Consider the following 19,190-nt stretch of genomic DNA (forward strand, 5'->3'; position numbering starts at 1 on the left):
TTCCGAGGCGTCTGGCCCAATCTCACCGATGGCGTTGTAATGCGAGCGAGCGCTTGCAACAAACGGCGTCAGAAAATAAGCGACGAGGTTTATACCCCCCCCCCACCCCCGGAAGATTTCCCTGTTATTTTCAAGAGGTGGTATTTGTATGACGGTGGCTGTGCAACGTGGCCTCTGTGAAATCCAGCGGCATTGTGAAGGCAGCGGCGAGGATTGTCGGAGTGGGACAAAGTGTGGCTCCCCTTTCCCGTGAGCATCAACGAGGAGGCTCATACCCTGGCTCGCCAGCGGAATGCAGTACAGCAAAGTGTGGGCTCATGCCATGTGTTCCTGCTGTATGGGATAGAGCGTTGCACCCTCGCTCGTGTATAAACCGTCACTAATCTGCCGAAAACATCTTATTATATAGAGAATGGCAGACAAATAGTTGGCACCGGCTCACCGTCTGGCCTCCCCCAAGCTTGGTCTGTGGTTCCGCAGTGATTGTGCGATGCAATTTGCATGAAAGACGACGCTATATACAATTATTTACCGTATTTTATTTGTCTGCAGGAGCGTAAGCTGGCACATGGTAACAGACACGCATACGCGGACAGACCCGGTTCACTCTGCAAAATAATAATTGCCTGCATCGTGGGAAATATAACAACAACAAAAACGACCGGGCAATATAACTTGTTTCCAATATTTGTCCCTTCAAGTAAAAAAACGAACTCTATTTTTTATTACACGTCCTGTCAGTCACACGGCCTTTTGGAGTGGCATAATATTCGGCAGCATTGGTTTCGATCTCCACTGTCTCATCAGCAGTTCGGCTCCACTCCCACCAAATGCTGGTTAACTGCCAAATGTCCGCATGCAAGGAGTCCCTCTGTATACACAGCACTCGTTCACGGAGATACAACCGCGCAAACAACATTGGTGCCCGACAAGCGGTGTAAGCATGATTGACAGTGGGCCCTGGTGCGTGGAATTTCTCCCTTCCTCTTCACACTTTGGCCACTCCAGCACCGCACGCTCCCGATGCAGTTGCACAGCCTGCACCAGCCATAGCCACTCCACACTGATGACGGCTGGAGGTCCCTTCTCAGCCCTTCTAGACGAGACCTCCCGCCACAACGACTCCTCTCCCACGTTCCAACAACAACCCAAGCGCTCCTGCTAGCACCAGAGGGCGCTTAACTCCAACAAGTTTTCCGTGCACCTCGAGGTGGCGGTGTTGAAGGAGGAGGAGACTGAATTGTTGGACGCTTGTTCATTGGATTTGTATTAGTATTATTAGCATTGCATTAATAGTGCAAGTGTGCGTGGTGTTGCACTGGGGAGGTGTAGGCGAGTGGCGAATGCCTGTTGGAAGGAGGAGGAGGTTGGGGTTGGGTCTGTGTTCTGGGGCTGCGGTGGCTGAGTTGGGGTGTTGCTGCTGCTCCGCTTGAGTGAGCTGCGAGGGAGGGGGGTGGGGGTGTGACATGGGGCAGGTGAAGTGGCAGAGAAGACCGTAGTACTGCCACTTCACGTGCAGCTGAACTTCACGTTGCAGCAGCAGCGGCGGCAGCGGAGGCAGCTGCTGATGCCCTCGACTCCACGTGGGCAGAGAAGGACCTCGCTCGCTCGCACGGGTACGGCTCGCGGCTGTTCAGCGATGCACCACGAGGACAATGCAAGAGACGAGGATTTGCCTTTGTTAGGAAATCGAAATGACCGCGTCTAATGAAATGTGTGTTTTTTTTAAGAGGCGGTTTTACGCTTTTAAAATGTTGAAGTTTGCAAAATCTTGTGTCTCTCAAGCGTGATAAATGTATTCCAGTATTCTGTGCGTAAGGGCTTTTTTTAATTTAGAGGTTTGTCTGAAACGCTTAGGAAATGCAGCAGTGTCAGATGCATTCACGTTTATTTTATTCACACACTGTAGTGTTTGAGTTACTCTTTGCGGTTGCATTACTGGTTTCGACGATTATAAGTTGTGAAAAGTTAAAATGCTTCTTAGTGGTCTGCAAGTCACAACTTGGCATACAACTTTGTGAGAAAGGAGTGAACTCGATTTTACAGAAAGAGCTTTTTTTTGCCTTTTGGCACATGTTTGGGGGTTGGTTTAAAAAAATGAAATCTAGTTAAATTAATGATTAATAGTTGTGAAGCATTGACTCTTAATCATTAATCCAATCAAAATTACAAAGCTCCACAAAAGTATGCAGAGAGTTAAGTTGATGTTGTTGCAGCTTTGTTTTTACAAAATCCGACAGTGAGATTCCTGCGATAGCATTTCCTCTGGATAATCCCTTTCCCTGAATTTTTATTCAGCGTTACTAATCCAGGTAAGACAAAAAAATCTGATTTGACAAAAAATATACACGTTCCCTAGAGGTTATATAACCAAGTATTGAACTGTAACTCCACACGGCTTAGTAACAGAACAGATTATACATATTTTAATGTGCACGTTATTCTGGTGGTATTACAAAATAAAAAGTTGTAATTTATACAAGTAATTGGTATGCATTGGTCACCCGAGATGTTGTGTAGCATGTCGAGTCTGTAGGGGCGGTCTGGATTTATGAAGCTTTCACTTTAAAAGCGTTCTTTTAAAAATACAGCCAGAGTTTCTGCCAAGACCAACTTTTTCCCCCATTTGTTAAAAAAGACATCTGGAGGGCCGGGGTGTTTTTTGTGGTGGGGGGTCGGCGTAGGGGTAGAGAGAGGGGGGGGGGTCTTTATTGTCTCTTGTTTCTCAACATTTTTTGGTCTCGCTCTCACTTGGCTTGTGTTCGAGAGCGCGTCTGTGCTCATTTGGCGGAACACTCGACACAGACATGGGTTCGTAATTGCGGGGGGGGGGTATTTCTTTGGTTTGGGGTTAAATCGCGTAAATTTAATCGTGTGCCGTTAAACCCGCCACCACCCGACGCGGCCAATTAGTAAGGTTTGTCACATCAACAAAACGCCCCGATTCGTTACTAGTTCAGCAACAGCGGTGTGTTGGAGAGTAAACCCACGACATTTACAATTCGAGTACGACGTTTCGCCAGTCATGGGTTATGCATATCTGGAACGCATTTCCGATGTGACGACGCCACCCTGCACTTTTAAAATCTCGATTGAAAACTCATTTCTTTAGAACTGCTTCTTCGCTGTTGTTGTTGTTTACATTGTTGTCCTTTACCCGCGCTCCTCCGATTCGCACGGTTGGCTACGTGCGGTGCGAAAGAAGTTCAACGAGTACAATCGGACGGTTGCACATGTTGATTGGAGGGGGTTGTCTCAGCCCCATCATTCCTCTGGGATCGATCAAATGAGCACCACCACTCAACAGCGAAGGCGGTCGCCACCCCCACCATAGGAATGTGGAATGTCCACAACTGTCCCAGAACTGTCAACGGGACATTATCCCCAATGCCTCATTTTAACAGGAAATTACTTCCACTGTTGGCTATGCATGTAATATGGGAGGAGTTTATATAGATTTTTTTTTGGGGGGGAGGTGGAAAGCTCCAATAAATGTGCATGCAATAATAACGCACACACCGCTTTGTGAATCTACTGCACAACGGTGGTCTGTGTTCTGGGCTTGGGGTGGCTGATGTTGGAGATGTTGCTGCTGCTGCTGCTCCAAACCACGCCGGCCAGTTAGGGAGCTCGCTCACCTCCGAACCGGGGCGTGTCCAACGGTTTTGATGCGCAAGCCACGGCCAACGTCAGTGGCGAGTAAAAATGCAAACCGGTTCAGAGTGGGCTCCCTTTCAACCCCAGCACCATAACTCAAAAGCGTGGCGATGTCCGTTTCGAGCGAACTCCCGTAACAAGACGTGAACGTCTTGGAATCCTTCATCCAGCAGCGGATGCGACAAACGGGGCTGTCTTCTGCACTATGACATTTCGATTATCGCATAACGCCAACAAATGGGCGATCGCATGATTGGTCGAATGAAGGTCGCTTGCAAAGTTTGATTAACTTTCTTTCCACCCCCCCCACGCCCCCCCTGCCAAGCGCTCTACGGCCACTGTGTCTGCCCTGTAACTCTATACAGCCTGAATGTGTACACGCCTTCGTCTTTTTTGTTCTCATTGAATTCACACAATGCGAGCATAACTCTACAGCAGCAGCATTTATATCGCCCTTCCCTTTTGCGTTGCATTCCATCGGAGGAGGAGGAGGGGGAGCCATAGCGTGTCCCTTCCTTTTGCATTCATATAACACGCTCAGCTCTCTCTCTCTGTGTGTGTTTGATCATCTTGTATCTCTACCGGTCATGCTCCGCTGGAGATGAGTACAGGTTTCTTGCTTTGCAAAGTTGACTTATCCAGATTGAGTAATTGATCGCATCCTCCGATCGGGTGTTGACGCGGCTGCTACGCCCTCGTTCACAACATGGGTTTTTTTCACCTCTCTCTCGACAGAGAGGATAGGGTTTCCAGATCGCCTCTAACCTATATCTGAGTGACTCTGCGTATAGTGCATGCCGAACTGCGTTCGCGCCGTACGGAGCCAGCCGTGCTAAAAATAAACGCTGTGAAACGTCTTCTCATTGCATGGTTTATAAGGGCAAGCTGGATTTGCATTATTGCAGCATTTCAAGTTTCATGTATTAGGTATAGCCCTGTGAGCCATGCGGCTCTTAAGTCGGGTGCAACCGCAACAAACAAAATATGAACACAGAACATCCCAAAGCGACAACGCGCAACAGAAACATCCTGTAATAAACCAGCAAATATAAAAAAAACGTATTAAAATGATGTGTGCAAAAATCACAATGCATGGTTTGTAAGGGCGAGCTGGATTTGCATTATTGCGGTATTACAGTGCTGTGCTTACACGCGAGACTTTACCATCCACCAGCGTGTTTGGCATTTCCCAGGGAGTGCATTTGTCGACAGGGAACAGGCGATTATTTCATTGTCAATCCACTGAAGGCCCTCGCAGCGGCGTTTGGCTGCTAGCCATCAAACGTCACCGAATCAGATGCGCTTCTGCGGCCGTCTGGAACGCTCTTCCTTCCGATATTAGGAAGCCACTGGAGCCATGCATTTTTAAATCATCATCTATATTGGAAACTCATTTCTTCCGAACTGGTTTTTTTTAGTTTGTTATCCTTCACCCGAACCTCCGATTAGCACGGTTGGCTACGTACGGTGCAAAAGAAGTCCGACATACATACAGGAATAGGGTCATATTACCCCACGCTTGCTGAAATGGAGAGGTGATTTCCCAGGACTCGTCCGGATATCACTCGTTGCTAATATTAGCCTGGGGCGGAAATTAAAACTCCGATGTACTTGGCTTTAATAGTACGTCTGCTAACCACTGCACCACCAGTCCCTGCCCCGTTCAGTCATAAGGCCAGCGCTTGTGGTGGTTGTTATTCAAGCCACCAATTGTTACATGGCCTTTTCAATCAATCAATCAATCTTTTGCATGGCCTATTGCAAGGCAACTCTTCAGAGTTTCACGCGTGGTTCAGCCCGTATGACTGCTTTGCGAATCGGTGGATCGCCGATACAAAGACAAAGACCACCCGTGTAGCCTTTAACATCCTCCCACTCGGTCACCGTCCCCACTCACGCCCACTCACCCAACCACTTCACCCGAGCCATCACGCGTTCTATACTTGGGGCTGTGCAACGTCACGTGGTCCGTGGTTTGGAAGTTCATCGCTGCGGGCGCGCGCAGAGCTTCCACTGGACCAGAGGGGAGCTCCAGAGAAAGATCCTCTGTCGGGTTATTTGGGCCTATTTTGGCCTACTCTTCCACGCTGACCGGGCCGGCTCGTTCGTGATGAATGCAGAGAGAGTGTGTTCGGATTGTGGGTTATGCCAACTGTTGCTGGCGGTGGTGTCCCAAACTCGTGCTGGTCTGGCCTTAAAACCAGAGGCCGACAACCGAGATATCAAGAAGAGCCCTTTCGAATTCGGTGAAAGAAAATTTTAAAAACCTCAAATATTTCACGAGCCGCGATGCCACGTGTGGCGGATACGAGGTCCGGTGGTCCTTATTGCGCAACGCCACGAAGTGGCAGTCCTCGAAGAGTCCGCACGCGGCTCCGGAGTAGCAGCTTGCCGACATCCTCAAACATTCACGAGGCTTTTACACCATTGGTACCTCATTTGCCAGTAAATAATATGATAATTGGTCTTCTTGGTTCTTTCGGTAAAGTCACGTAGAATGGAAATAATAAAATAATAATATAAAACCAATAAGACCAGGTCTGTCAGGGAGACAGCGTCATTCAGACGCTGTCTTCACCTGAGGACGGCTGCTTGCGTTGTGGCCGAAACCTCGTGAGAATTATTTTATTATGTTTTATTTTATTATTTTATTATTTCCATTCTACGTGACTTCACCAAAAGAACCAAGAAGATGAATCCCTGCAGTCACGAAAGCTTTAAATCGAAATGATAATTGGTTTTTTACCCTTTTATCTGGCAACAAATCTGACACCTTTTGGCGTCATCTGGTCCAACCCCATGTGAGACTAGGCGCTAAGGAAAGCTGTCTCGGGTGTGGACCAATCAACTTCAAGGACCATGTGAGACTAGGCGCTAAGGAAAGCTGTCTCGGGTGTGGACCAATCAACTTCAAGGACCATGTGAGACTAGGCTCTAAGGAAAGCTGTCTCGGGTGTGGACCAATCAACTTCAAGGACCATGTGAGACTAGGCTCTAAGAAAAGCTGTCTCGGGTGTGGACCAATCAACTTCAAGGACCATGTGAGACTAGGCTCTAAGGAAAGCTGTCTCGGGTGTGGACCAATCAACTTCAAGGACCATGTGAGACTAGGCTCTAAGGAAAGCTGTCTCGGGTGTGGACCAATCAACTTCAAGGACCATGTGAGACTAGGCTCTAAGGAAAGCTGTCTCGGGTGTGGACCAATCAACTTCAAGGACCATGTGAGACTAGGCTCTAAGGAAAGCTGTCTCGGGTGTGGACCAATCAACTTCAAGGACCATGTGAGACTAGGCTCTAAGGAAAGCTGTCTCGGGTGTGGACCAATCAACTTCAAGGACCATGTGAGACTAGGCTCTAAGGAAAGCTGTCTCGGGTGTGGACCAATCAACTTCAAGGACCATGTGAGACTAGGCTCTAAGGAAAGCTGTCTCGGGTGTGGACCAATCAACTTCAAGGACCATGTGAGACTAGGCTCTAAGGAAAGCTGTCTCGGGTGTGGACCAATCAACTTCAAGGACCATGTGAGACTAGGCTCTAAGGAAAGCTGTCTCGGGTGTGGACCAATCAACTTCAAGGACAGTGCATACATTATCAGAGTTGTGTTTTTTGTTTGCATTATGGCTGCAGGTATTGTGGTCTATGCAAACATGACTCCTCGTAAAAAAGGTGTCAGTTTTGTTGCCAGATAGAAGGGTTAAAAAACAATTATCATTCACGAGGCTGCTTCTCTCCGTGTGATTAGACCTCATTATCCACCCCCCCTCCCCCCCCCCCCGTTTTTTTGCTTGACACCAACAAACTCATCATCACCACGACACTCTTTGCTCTTCTATCTCTGTCTCTCTCCGTCTCTATGCTCGGGTCTGACCTACACGGCGGGGGGCAGTGTCGAGGTAGTTGCGACGCACAGGTTTGGTGCGTGGATTCTTTTTTTTGTTTATCGATATTTAATTTTTGTTGCGAATACGCACGTAATGTTGTGCTTTTGTTTTTTTTAGCGAGTCCTTTTTTGTTTTACCATGCCCGTGTCTACGCGTGCCAACGCACGGCGGATTGATTGCCTGTTTCGCAAAGTCGTCGCCGACCAATGATGAGGTGGGGCGGGGGGAGGGAGGCAGCTGACCGCTGTCTTGGCTTCTCTGGTGCTTGCCAAGACGCAAGACCGCCTCAATGCAGCCATTCCAACGGCCATGGCTGCTTCTCTTGAATTTGTGAATCTCTTTGGAGGGCGGTTTGCCCGCCTGTATGTACGTGTGCGTTGAACTTCTTTCGCACCGTGCGTAGCCATTTGTGCTAATCGGAGGTGCGCAGGGAAGGACAACAAACTAAACACAGCAAGAAGCAGTTTTAAAGAAATTCGTTTTCAACCTCGGCCTGGCCTCTGCGGTCGGCGTTGCAAGCCGCTCGTTGTGGCAGAGGTTGCCCTGATGATTTCTGCTGTGGGTTCTAATTACCGCCACGACGCTACAATGCGCCCGCTCTGCTTAGCTGCAGTGGGACGTCAAAATACCCCCTGATGTCATTCGCAGGAGTGGGCCATTGTGTGCCGGCGGTACGGGCCAAGATGTTTCCAAATTGGCAAACTTGCATAGTTGAACACGCGTCAGTGGGAGCAGTGTCTTTTTTCAGGGGTTTCGAGATTTCAGTAAAAGCTACAATCTACAATTACGGAGAGGGGGATGGGGGAGGGGAGGAAGAGGGTATGGGGGAGGGGGGGGCATGGGGGAGAGACTGGGTTGGATCAGAAAATGTTTGCAGTCCAGGACATCCCGATGGGATTGTGAGCCGAGATGGTTGTGTCAGGATTATTTGGGTTTCGCGTGTCAAGCGCAGGAGGGAGTTTAAGAGGCAGCTGAAGCGTTGTGGCAAGCGGAGTCTTGGCATCTGCCTGGGGAAAGCGGCATAAATCAGAAACTACAGTTCTCCCCTGGCATCCCTTTGATGGAACTAAACAACTCTCCTGCCACATCTGCGGGTTGGTAGTGAGTCGCAGATGCCTCTTCTTTCAAAACCTATGAATAAAAAATATATATATTTGTGTCACGAATGCCACGGACTTGAGTTATACAAGGGTTAGATGAAAATGAAGATGCAAATAAAAAATGTCAGCATTAGCTTATGTTTTCGTGTTGAGTGTCAGGTTTGTGATCCATCACTTTGCGTGTGTTTTGTTTGTAAGCGTGAATCCTGTTGGTATTCTGGATTAACACCGCCTTACAACATGTCACGAATGTGCATATATGTATTTCTCCTATGCAACTGAATAACCACTTTGGCAAATTTCGTTTGGAAATCGAATTAAAATCCAGATTATTATTGTGCTGTGTCTCGCTACACCTGCACAGAGCCCCCGTTGGATGTCATTAGCCTGGTGACCACACAGGATGGTTCCAAGGCTCCCGCCCTCGCTCACGAAACAGATCTCCCATGTAGCCTCAACAAACTCTTGGGGCAAGTGGCGTTAGCGAGCTCCTATTAAGGCCGGCACGGCATACGAGGCGGTGGGTGGTCAGCACCACGCCCGGCCGCCTTTGTCTCCCCCAAGTGGCGATGTTTACACACAGCACTAGGTACTCATTTGATGCTGAGTCTACCTAGGGGAGACCCACAACCGGTTCATATGCTCGTCACTGATGTCGGCCAGTCACCCCCCCCACCATCACCCACTGCTCTCTCCCACCCAAGCCCACCAGCCTCTCTCACCAAACTCACCACCATCTCTCAATGATCTCAACTTGTCCTCGCACACCTGACTCACCCCACCCACTCTCACCCAAATCCCCACCCTCTCTCCCTCGTCACCTCTCTCAACTCTCCCACTGCGCTCCCCGCTCTCCCGTAGTGGATTCGAGGGGTTACAGTCTTTGACCGCGCCACCCAGAATGTGGTGCCTGACCTTCATCAGATCTCGGAAGCTCAGAATATTTGAGCCTGAACGGTGCTTGGATGTGCAGGTTGTTTACAGGCTGTCGGGCTGTGTCGTCGGCATCAGAGAGCAAGTGCAGAAAACGCGAATGTTGTACTCTACTACGCCCCAACGTCTATGCTCCCCCTATTTACGTCAACACGCGCTGACCCGCGTGGTGAAGGATGGTCAAGTAACACCCGTGGACCCGCTCGCCACGTGGAGGCCCTCATCCAGCAGAGGATTGACAACAGTGGCTGTACCATGGGAACCTCATTTGCCAGTAAAAATATGATAATTGGTTTTTTACCCTTCTATCTGGCAACAAAACTGACACCTTTTTACAAGGTGTCATGTTTGCATAGACCGCAATACCTGCAGTCATAATACAAACAAAAGACATAACTCTGATAATGTGCACTGTCCTTGTGTGCGCATTTTGGCGTCATCTGGTCCAACCCATGTGAGACTAGGCTCTAAGGAAAGCTGTCTCGGGTGTGGACCAATCAACTTCAAGGACAGTGCATATTATCAGAGTTATGTCTTTTGTTTGTATTATGACTGCAGGTATTGCGATCTATGCAAACATGACTCCTTGTAAAAAGGTGTCAGTTTTGTTGCTAGATAGAAGGGTAAAAAAACAATTATCACAACAGTGGCTGTAATTGTGCACGCTTAACATTGCGGCCTACATATATATGTAGTGTGGAGGCGATTGAGTGACGTGAAATGTACTTCGATTTTCCAGACTTCGGCCTGGAGGATCATGCGGAGCTCGTGAACGTGTGTAGGGTCACGAGCAGAAACAAGACGATGATTGTATTACTGAAGCTCCTCGTCCTCTTCGCCGCCCTGGGAGAGGCCCAGCAAGAGCTGGATTACAGGGCAGGTGCGTGCCTTGCATGCTGTGTGCAATGCGTGTGCGTTGTGTCAGTGCTGTGTGCGTGCATTGTGTCAGTGCTGTGCGCAATGCGTGTGCGTTGTGTGCGTGCATTGTGTCAGTGCTGTGCACAATGCGTGTGCGTTGTGTGCGTGCATTGTGTCAGTGCTGTGCGCAATGCGTGTGCGTTGTGTGCGTGCATTGTGTCAGTGCTGTGCGCAATGCGTGTGCGTTGTGTGCGTGCATTGTGTCAGTGCTGTGCGCAATGCGTGTGCGTTGTGTGCGTGCATTGTGTCAGTGCTGTGCGCAATGCGTGTGCGTTGTGTGCGTGCATTGTGTCAGTGCTGTGCGCAATGCGTGTGCGTTGTGTGCGTGCATTGTGTCAGTGCTGTGCGCAATGCGTGTGCGTTGTGTGCGTGCATTGTGTCAGTGCTGTGCGCAATGCGTGTGCGTTGTGTGTGCCGTGCGCGTGCATTGTGTGCGCTGTGTGTGCATTGTGTGCATTGTGTGCGCTGTGTGCAACGTGCGTGCGTTGTGTGCATTGTGTGCGCTGTGTGTGCATTGTGTGCGCTGTGTGTGCATTGTGTGCGCTGTGTGCAACGTGCGTGCATTGTGTGCGCTGTGTGTGCATTGTGTGCGCTGTGTGTGCATTGTGTGCGCTGTGTGTGCATTGTGTGCGCTGTGTGCAACGTGCGTGCATTGTGTGCGCTGTGTGTGCATTGTGTGCGCTGTGTGCAACGTGCGTGCGTTGTGTGCGCTGTGCGCTGCATGCGTTGTGTGTGCGCTCTGCGTGCCGTGTACAATCTGTGTGTACGATGCATTGTCGCGTGTGTGCTGCGCGCATTGATCATCATCGCCCAACGTTTATTTGCGCTGTCGGGCGCTCGGTCTCGCACAGGAAAGCGTCGCCCAACGCGCCTTAAACCATTCCCGCTTCGTGTTGTGCGCATGCGCGCTGAACTTCTTTCGCACCGTACGTCGTCAAGCGTGATAATTTCTTTTTTTTTTGGGGGGGGGGTGCTCGAAAAAAATAACGGAGGTCTCCCGACACCAGCCTCCCCATCACCACTATCCCCTTCCTGCCCGCATCGCACCTCTTCCTTGGGAGAGTAAAGCAGGTCTGCGTGCGTTCAATTTTTCCCAAGACACCTCAACGAAAGAACAGCGGCCCTCGTCCCCCACTGCGGCAATAGCGCTGGCACACAGCAGAAGGCTGGCGTGCCAGAGATTTTAAAAAAACGGTGGGTAGAGCAGGGAAACGAGAGCGACACTTTAGCGAAACGGGCTGACATGTGTGACCTGTTACTATCTCAAAAAAAGTACGAGCATTTTTTTAGGTATTTTTTTTTTTTACCAGGTAAGGCCCCACTGAGATGTTACAGCTCTCATTCACAAATGAACGAAGTGGCTTATCATCACGTGGGAAATGTAGAGCAGCCAAACGCTCGAAGCGTGTGATGTTGATTCTGAATGTGTGAGTAGCGCAGACTCGAGCACGCTCGCCTTGTTAGCTTTGGTCACTTTTGGGCTCCCTCGGGGGTCTTCAGTGAATATCTGTGGCAGGAAACAGATTTTGGTAACTTTTCCTCCAGAATTCCATCGCAGTATTTCCGTTTCAATTTCTTCGATAAAGTTATTCTTTCTTTTCACTTCATTGTTTTACTCGTATTTATTTTATTTTGCCTTCCGCCGTTCTGGTGACCCCTTCGGGAGGGTGTGGAAGGGGGGGGGGGTACTATTTGCGAGTGAGATTCCGTACCCTGGCCGTCATTGCTGAGGAGCAAGATTTTGCTAACTTTCCCCCCACAATTCCATAGGAGTCATCATGACGATAATTATATTTTTCCCATAACGCAATAGTTTTTTTTTTCCTCCGATTTCTTTTCGTTTTAATTTAATTTTGCCGGGACCCGGCAGCTCCGGTGACCTTGCGAGCGGCACTCTCGCACTCAACTCCCCCGCCACCACCGCCGCCGCCGCCGCCGCTGCTTAGCCTCTAGCGAAGTTCTCGGTTCGATCCATGAAGGTCCGACGCGCCGTGCCCCGCCCTGCAGGCTGCCGCACGGCAGCCAACGAGATGGTGTTCGTCCTCGACGGGTCTTGGAGCGTGGAGCCGCAGAACTTCGAGACGGTGAAGAGGTGGCTCGTGAACATCTCCAGTAGCTTCGACATCGGCCTGCAGTACACACAGGTGCGAGCCGCCGGTCTCATTCTCATCGCATCGGGTTGCCCGCCCCCCACCCCGCGGAGGCTAGGAGATGTTATCTCCCTCGGCTGGTATGAAGGAGGTCGTGGGTCCGAGTCCCCTGACTCTGACGCCTGCTGCTGTACATTGGGGAGTTTGTGGTATCTCTCTCTCTCTCAACGTGGTCGCGCGGATTTTTCTCAGAGTCCCCCTCCGGGTTTTCCTCTCCACATATTAGAATCGACGTCACGCGTTTAGAGTATTTGGCCGCTATAAATGTCCACGTGATGATAAGCCACTTCGTTGAGCTATCATTTGTGGCCAGGTCACTCCTGAAAAAGAGCTATGCAGCTCAGTGGGGCCTTGCCTGGTAAAATAACACAAGTAGTTTAGTTTATAGTTTTATTTAATATTTATATTTTTAAAGAGCACCTCCACTCAAGCTGCTTCACATAGCTTCAAAGAAAACGGTGACAGAACACAATTTGTGTACGTATGTATGAAACAGTCATGAGACCCGGCGAGGCATTCGTGGGTAAATAAGAGGTATAATTCAGAACACATTTATTGTTGTTATTTAATATATGTCGTTGGGGGTGCAGCGGTGGTGCAGTGGTTAGCGCATTGCAATATGAATCTGGCGACAGTGGCTTTCGGCCGCGACAACTCACTTAAAACATCAATCAAACGTTTACATAAACCCGTGTTGCTTATTGGAGACTCAACCCCATCGATAACTGGCTGACTCGAACGAAGGTGGGTTTGCCCAAACCTTTGGATAAAACGAAAATCAGCAGCAAAAAAGGTCTTCGACCTGTCGAACCTTTTCATCCTTCACCGCCCGAGTCAGGCAACGGCGTCTCCCGCTCCACTCCCGACGACCTCGTCTTGCGCAACATCTTCTCGCGACGTTTACTGCACTAAGGTCTAAGGTACGGGCCAAAAGCGCAGCCCTGTCAGCTGCCCGCCAGCACACCCCCGGCTGGCAGACGGAAGTCGGCTCTAGCACAGGGCGCTCAAGACGGCATTCGTCACTACCCCTTCCCACGCCGTCACGTTCCTGTCGCTCACTGTAACGCTTCCGATGTATAAACGCACGCCAGAAAGCGCCTGTGCAATCCTCGCGCGGGGCACGTGCGTCTTTCTCCTCCTCATCCTCTACGCTGTTTGCCCCGCCGTTCGGCCGAGCGTCGCTGCCACACGTACCCTCTGTCGTTGTCGTGGCCGCACAACGGCGCGAGCAGGTCGGCGTGATCCAGTACAGCGACTGGCCGCAGCTGGAGATCCCGCTGGGGGCGCAGACCTCCAACGAGCAACTCATGGCCGCGCTGGGTGGGATCTCCTACCTGGGAGGCAACACCAAGACGGGCCGCGCCATCCAGTTCGTGACGCGCAGCGTGTTCCCCGCGTCCCCCCGCGCCGACAGCAAGATGGTGCGCACCGTGGTGGTGGTGACCGACGGCAAGTCTCAGGACAACGTCACGGTGAGGAACCCGACGGGACGGCATGGATTTTGCCGGAGTGTCGTCTCAGAACTGGCACTGTTGTTAATTGTTTTTTTTTTGATAATTTTTTTTTACCCTTTTATCTGGCAACAAAACTGACACCTTTTTTTTTTACAAAGAGTCATGTTTGCATTGACCACAATACCTGCGGTTGGAATGCAAAAAAACACAACTCTGATAATGTATGCACTGTCCTTGAAATTGATTGGTCCACACCCGAGACAGCTTTTCTTAGAGCCTAGTCTCACATGGTGTTGGACCAGATGACGCCAAAAGGTATTCATTATCAGAGTTGTTTTTTTTGCATTCCGACGGCAGGTATTGTGGTCAATGCAAACATGACTACTTGTAAAAAAAAAAAGGGTGTCAGTTTTGTTGCCAGATAAAAGGGTACATTTTTGTTAAATCATATTTTGCTACTGGCAAAGGAGGTTCCAATGGTGGGGTTTTTTGTGTTTTATTGCAACCAGGTAATAAGGCCCCACTGAGCTATGGGCTTCTTGTTCAGAAGCGACCTTGCCACAAATGATTGCTCGACGAAGTGGCTTATCATCACTGGGAAATGTAAAGCAGGCAAATACTCTAAACGCATGGTTCTAAACGTGGAGGGAAAAACCGGAGGTGTTTCCCTCCACGAGGACCCAAAAATCCACACGACCATGGGGAGAGAGACACGCAAATTACAAATATACAGCAGGCGTCAGGGTCGGGACGAAACCTACGACCTCCTGTATACCAGGCGATGTCATTAACATCTTACCACCCAACGTAACCGAGACCAAATCACCCCCAATGCTTTGACCCCTTCACTGGCTCCCAGTCCATTCCAGAGTCCACCTCGAGATTGGCCTCGGTGTATTAAAGATCGCCCACGGCCTTGCCCGGCTTACCTGTCCCCTTGCATCTCCCTCTCTACTCCCTGCCATGTGCTCCCCACAATTCTACCACCTTGCCCAATCTTCATAAATCGGACTAATATAAATAATTAAAGAATGCATTATTTTTATTTTTTATATTTTTTTAAATGACGTAAATCGTGATTTATATTAAGTGCCTTGCTTACCATTTTCTATATTTTGCACTCCTATGGGGTTTTTTTTTATATATCGCTTTGGCTGTTCTAACTGGACCGACGTGAGTTCGAAGTTTCCTTAAGGGGGGAAGGGGGGTAGTTCTAATCATGCAACACCAAAGGCTGCATCAGCCCAAAGCGAGGCAACGCGTTGAACATCTTCTATGGTTCTTTCGGTAAAGTCACGTAGAAATAAAAACTGGGAACAGTAAAATAATAAAAAGAAAGCGAATACAAAATAATAATAAAAAATCACGACGTTTCGATCGCAACACAAGCGGTCGTCATCAGGAACATGGAGGTGGGCCTCTGAGAGCAAGCTGTTTATAAAGGTTTTAGAGAGGGGCGGGTCAGCTAATGTTCATGTAGCAAGGGCCCTGACACTGGCAGTTGGTCTGCGTTGAACATCCTCGCAATGACGCGCATGGGGTGCACAATTATCCGTGCGCGTCCGTGAATGCGCAAGACGCTCAAACCTCATGCTGAAAGGCTCTTGTCATCAACAACGACGCTACCGTGAGTTATTTACACAAGTAAAGCCTCGCCGATGGACTTTTGGTGAACCAGACTATGGTAAGCCAGCGAGAGGCATAACTGCAATGTACTCGGATTGACGAAATAATAATAATAACGATAAAAACTGGCAGGCGATATTTGTATTATTTGCACGCGTTTTTATGAGTTCCCAAGGAGCTATTGAGGTGGTCTGGGGTAGAAGAGTCTGCTTGCCCCGTGTCCAAGTGGATCGCGTCCAAGCCAGCTTTCATCTGATCCCTTTAATGTCCTATTGGGGGCACCCTATCAAAAACATGCGTTTTGTTGTGGCCATTGCTTGCTGGCCAATGGATTATTTTAATGCCAAAGTAACTGCACCGAAGAGCAAATAGTTACCAAAATAAGCAGTCGAAGCAGTATGCGACGTAAGTGCCACCAGTCCTGCTAAGAGCTTTCATAACCAAAGGGAAATTTAAAATAAGCAACCTCAAAGCTTTTTTAGCCTTTCTTCGAACGTCAGTCTTGATGTTTGCGCAGACAACCACGGTACCTTACTTTGAGCATATTTTAGAGTTAAGAACAGATTGTTTTTTTTTTACGGACATCATTTTTTTTTCATTGTTGCTGGAAGTACTTTGAAGCACGCTTGCCCGTGTAAACAGGCACACGAAGCATGGTAAATTGTTTAATAAACAATTATTATATTTATGGGTTTCTTAGAATCTTTCGCCCGAGTAACATGTGCGCGAATTTAGTTTCGTCTTTTTTTTTTGCCGGCATCTGCGGGATGCCAGTTTTCGACCTGAGCCATTTGCTAAAGGCGTAGCTCATTTCTAACAACGTGAAAGTCAGGAGAGAGCATTCGCCCCTTTCGCCTGCACGTGCATCGTCGTCAGTGCCGGATTATCCGAGTCACAAAAGTAGCATATGCTACGGGCCCCGCGCTAGCTCGGCCATCAGAGTCGCTGGTAGCACGCTAACCACTCCACCACCGCTCCATATGCATGTGCATAGATAATGTAGAACTCCGGTCATCCTCGCAGCATCAGTGGTGGCGGCTTTTGTCCAGCCATCAAACAAGGACGGTCACTGCATCGTGCGCTTTCCAATGCGCTTCTGCGGCCGTCTGGAACGTTCTTCCTTCCAATATTAGGACGTCACTGGAGCTATGCACTTTTAAATCATCATCTAGATTGAAAAACTCATTTCTTTAGAACTGCTCATTGTGTTTAGTTCGTTGTCCTTCACCCACACACTCCGATTAGTCATGGTTGGCGGTGTACGGTGCAAAAGAAGTTCAACATACATGCATATATAAACAATGATCACGGAATTTGTTTATCCAGTCACAGTAAAGCCTCGCTGAGTACTGATTTGTTAGTTTTAGTTTGGGACAAAAAATATAAATATACAAAGAGAACATGACTCAAACGGTCAACACAGATGGATTGAAAATCCTACCCACGTGATTAAATGTACGGCCAATGTGAGAGCCCAGTGAGACTGACTTCTCGCTCGTTGATCCTGGCACCAGCGGCCCTAGCGTGGAAAGAATGTTTGACTCGCGGTCAGAAAATCTGAATGTTCAAATCTGAGTTGCGAAAATAGAAAACTCTTGAACTAAAACTATTCAACTATTTTTAATTTTTGCCAGGTAAGGCTCAACCGAGTTATTCACATCTGGGTGAATGGGCCCCTGGGTTGATGTGCCCCTGGGTTGATGTGCCCCTGGGTGAATTGGCCCCTGGGTGGGTGGGGTGGGTGGGTGGTTGGGCCCCTGAGTGAATTGGCCCCTGGGTGGTTGTGCCCCTGGGTGAATTGGCCCCTGGGTGGATGGGCCGCTGGTTGAGTGGGCCTCTGAGCGGATGAACCGCTGAGTGAGCAGGCCCCTGAGCAAGTGGGTCCCTGGTGCAGGTGGGCACCCCTTGGGGCCCACGTGTCTTGCTCAACGCCCACGGCATGACCTCCTCCCCCCCATCCCACCCCCACATCTCCCGTCGCGAGCGCAGATCGCGTCGCTGGAGGCGAAGGAGAACCGCATCATCATGTTCGCCATCGGCGTGGGCCAGGCCATCGAGGAGGCCGAGCTGAAGGAGATCGCGAACCGCCCCTCGTCCTCGTACGTCTTCTACGTGGAGGACTACAACGCGATCTCGCGCATCAAGGAGACCATCAAGCAGAAGCTGTGCGAAGGTGACGTGGCGAGCAAGGGGATTGGGGGGCGTCACCGCACGTCACTTCTCGGCCGTTTTCCACACGTGCGATTGATGTAGATGCGGAGAGCAAAACGAACCACAGTTTCTCACATTCGGGTGGTCAAGCCAGACAACCGCGTCCGGAGCAGCGGGGTCTCGTATTGCCGTGATGTCTGCTTTGTATTTGTGGCTTGGGCATTGCAGGTATGCGTGTGAATGGGTGCGATTTAGTGCATGCGAGTGCGCGCGACTGAATGCGTGAGTGAGTGAATGAGCGTGCCCAAGTGAACGAGTGCGAGTTCGAACGCGCGTGAACGTCGCTTTTCAGAAACCGTGTGCCCCGGGCGCATCCCGTCCCGCGGCCAAGACGAGAAGGGCTTCGACCTGCTGGAGGGGATGCGGATCTACCAGAAGGCAGAGCGCAAGCTCGGCTCCATCCACTCCGAGGTCAGCTTCTCCATCACCTCGAGGATGGACTTCACCGAGAAGACACGGTGAGAGTGCCACGAGTCGGCGGACCGGAGGGTGAGTGGGCGGGCGAGCTGGAGGGCCAGCTAGCCAGACTATTAAGTGTGGCAATTAAGCTAAAGCTTTTTTTTTATTTTGATATTTTACCGGGTAGGTCCCCCTGAGCTGTCTGGATTTTTTTCAGAAACGACCTAGCCATAAACGATCATTCAACAAAGTGGCTTATCACGTGGAAATGTATAGCGGCAGGCAAATACTCAAAACGCGTGATGTTGATTCTAAACGCAGAGGGAAAAACCAGAGGACCCGAAGAAAAATCCGCGCGACCACCACGAGGAGAGAGAGAGACACCGCAAACTGCAAATATACAGCAGGTGTCAGAGTCTGGATCGCACCCACGACCTCCTGCATACCAGGCGAGGTAGTGGCCATCTCGCCACCACGACGATTAGGCGATAGATGCCATCGCATCCGACAATCTGGTTCATCAACGATCCAGCACCGAGCGTTTATGAGACCCGCCAACCCTCGCCTTCACGGTGCCGGCACGCGTTAGCCAATCGTAAAGCGCCCGTGCACAGGCTCGAACCTGCTTAGCCTGCAAGATCTGATGAGATTGTGACGCACAATCTCATCAACGTAAACCAATGGTAGAACCTCTGAAAAATAAGAATAAGTTTTACCCTTTCTGGCAATAAAACAGGAGTTGTGTTAAGATGTTCAAACACCAAATAGAAACGTATTGCAAGGGATCAAGTCTGCATTAACCACGTGTACTCGTGGTGAACATGCAAACAAAAACATGCTTTGATAGAAAGGGAAGAACCC

General features: G+C 49.7%; 1 protein-coding gene across 1 annotated transcript in view; it reads left to right on the plus strand.

Moving 5' to 3' along the window:
* Positions 1-1,463: 1,463 nt before the first annotated feature.
* The window catches only part of LOC144938431 (collagen alpha-1(XXI) chain-like), a 56,992-nt gene continuing 39,265 nt past the window's right edge, over positions 1,464-19,190 (plus strand). Inside the window, exons 1-6 of the mRNA XM_078866211.1 lie at positions 1,464-1,616; positions 10,311-10,451; positions 12,497-12,633; positions 13,872-14,111; positions 17,709-17,892; positions 18,223-18,388. Of these exons, the coding sequence (XP_078722337.1) occupies positions 1,568-1,616; positions 10,311-10,451; positions 12,497-12,633; positions 13,872-14,111; positions 17,709-17,892; positions 18,223-18,388 (917 nt within the window). The 5' untranslated portion in view covers positions 1,464-1,567. The remainder of the gene's footprint in view (positions 1,617-10,310; positions 10,452-12,496; positions 12,634-13,871; positions 14,112-17,708; positions 17,893-18,222; positions 18,389-19,190) is intronic.

This window comes from Lampetra fluviatilis, chromosome 22 (genome assembly GCF_964198595.1).
Source record: "Lampetra fluviatilis chromosome 22, kcLamFluv1.1, whole genome shotgun sequence".
Classification (NCBI taxonomy): Eukaryota; Metazoa; Chordata; class Hyperoartia; order Petromyzontiformes; family Petromyzontidae; genus Lampetra; species Lampetra fluviatilis.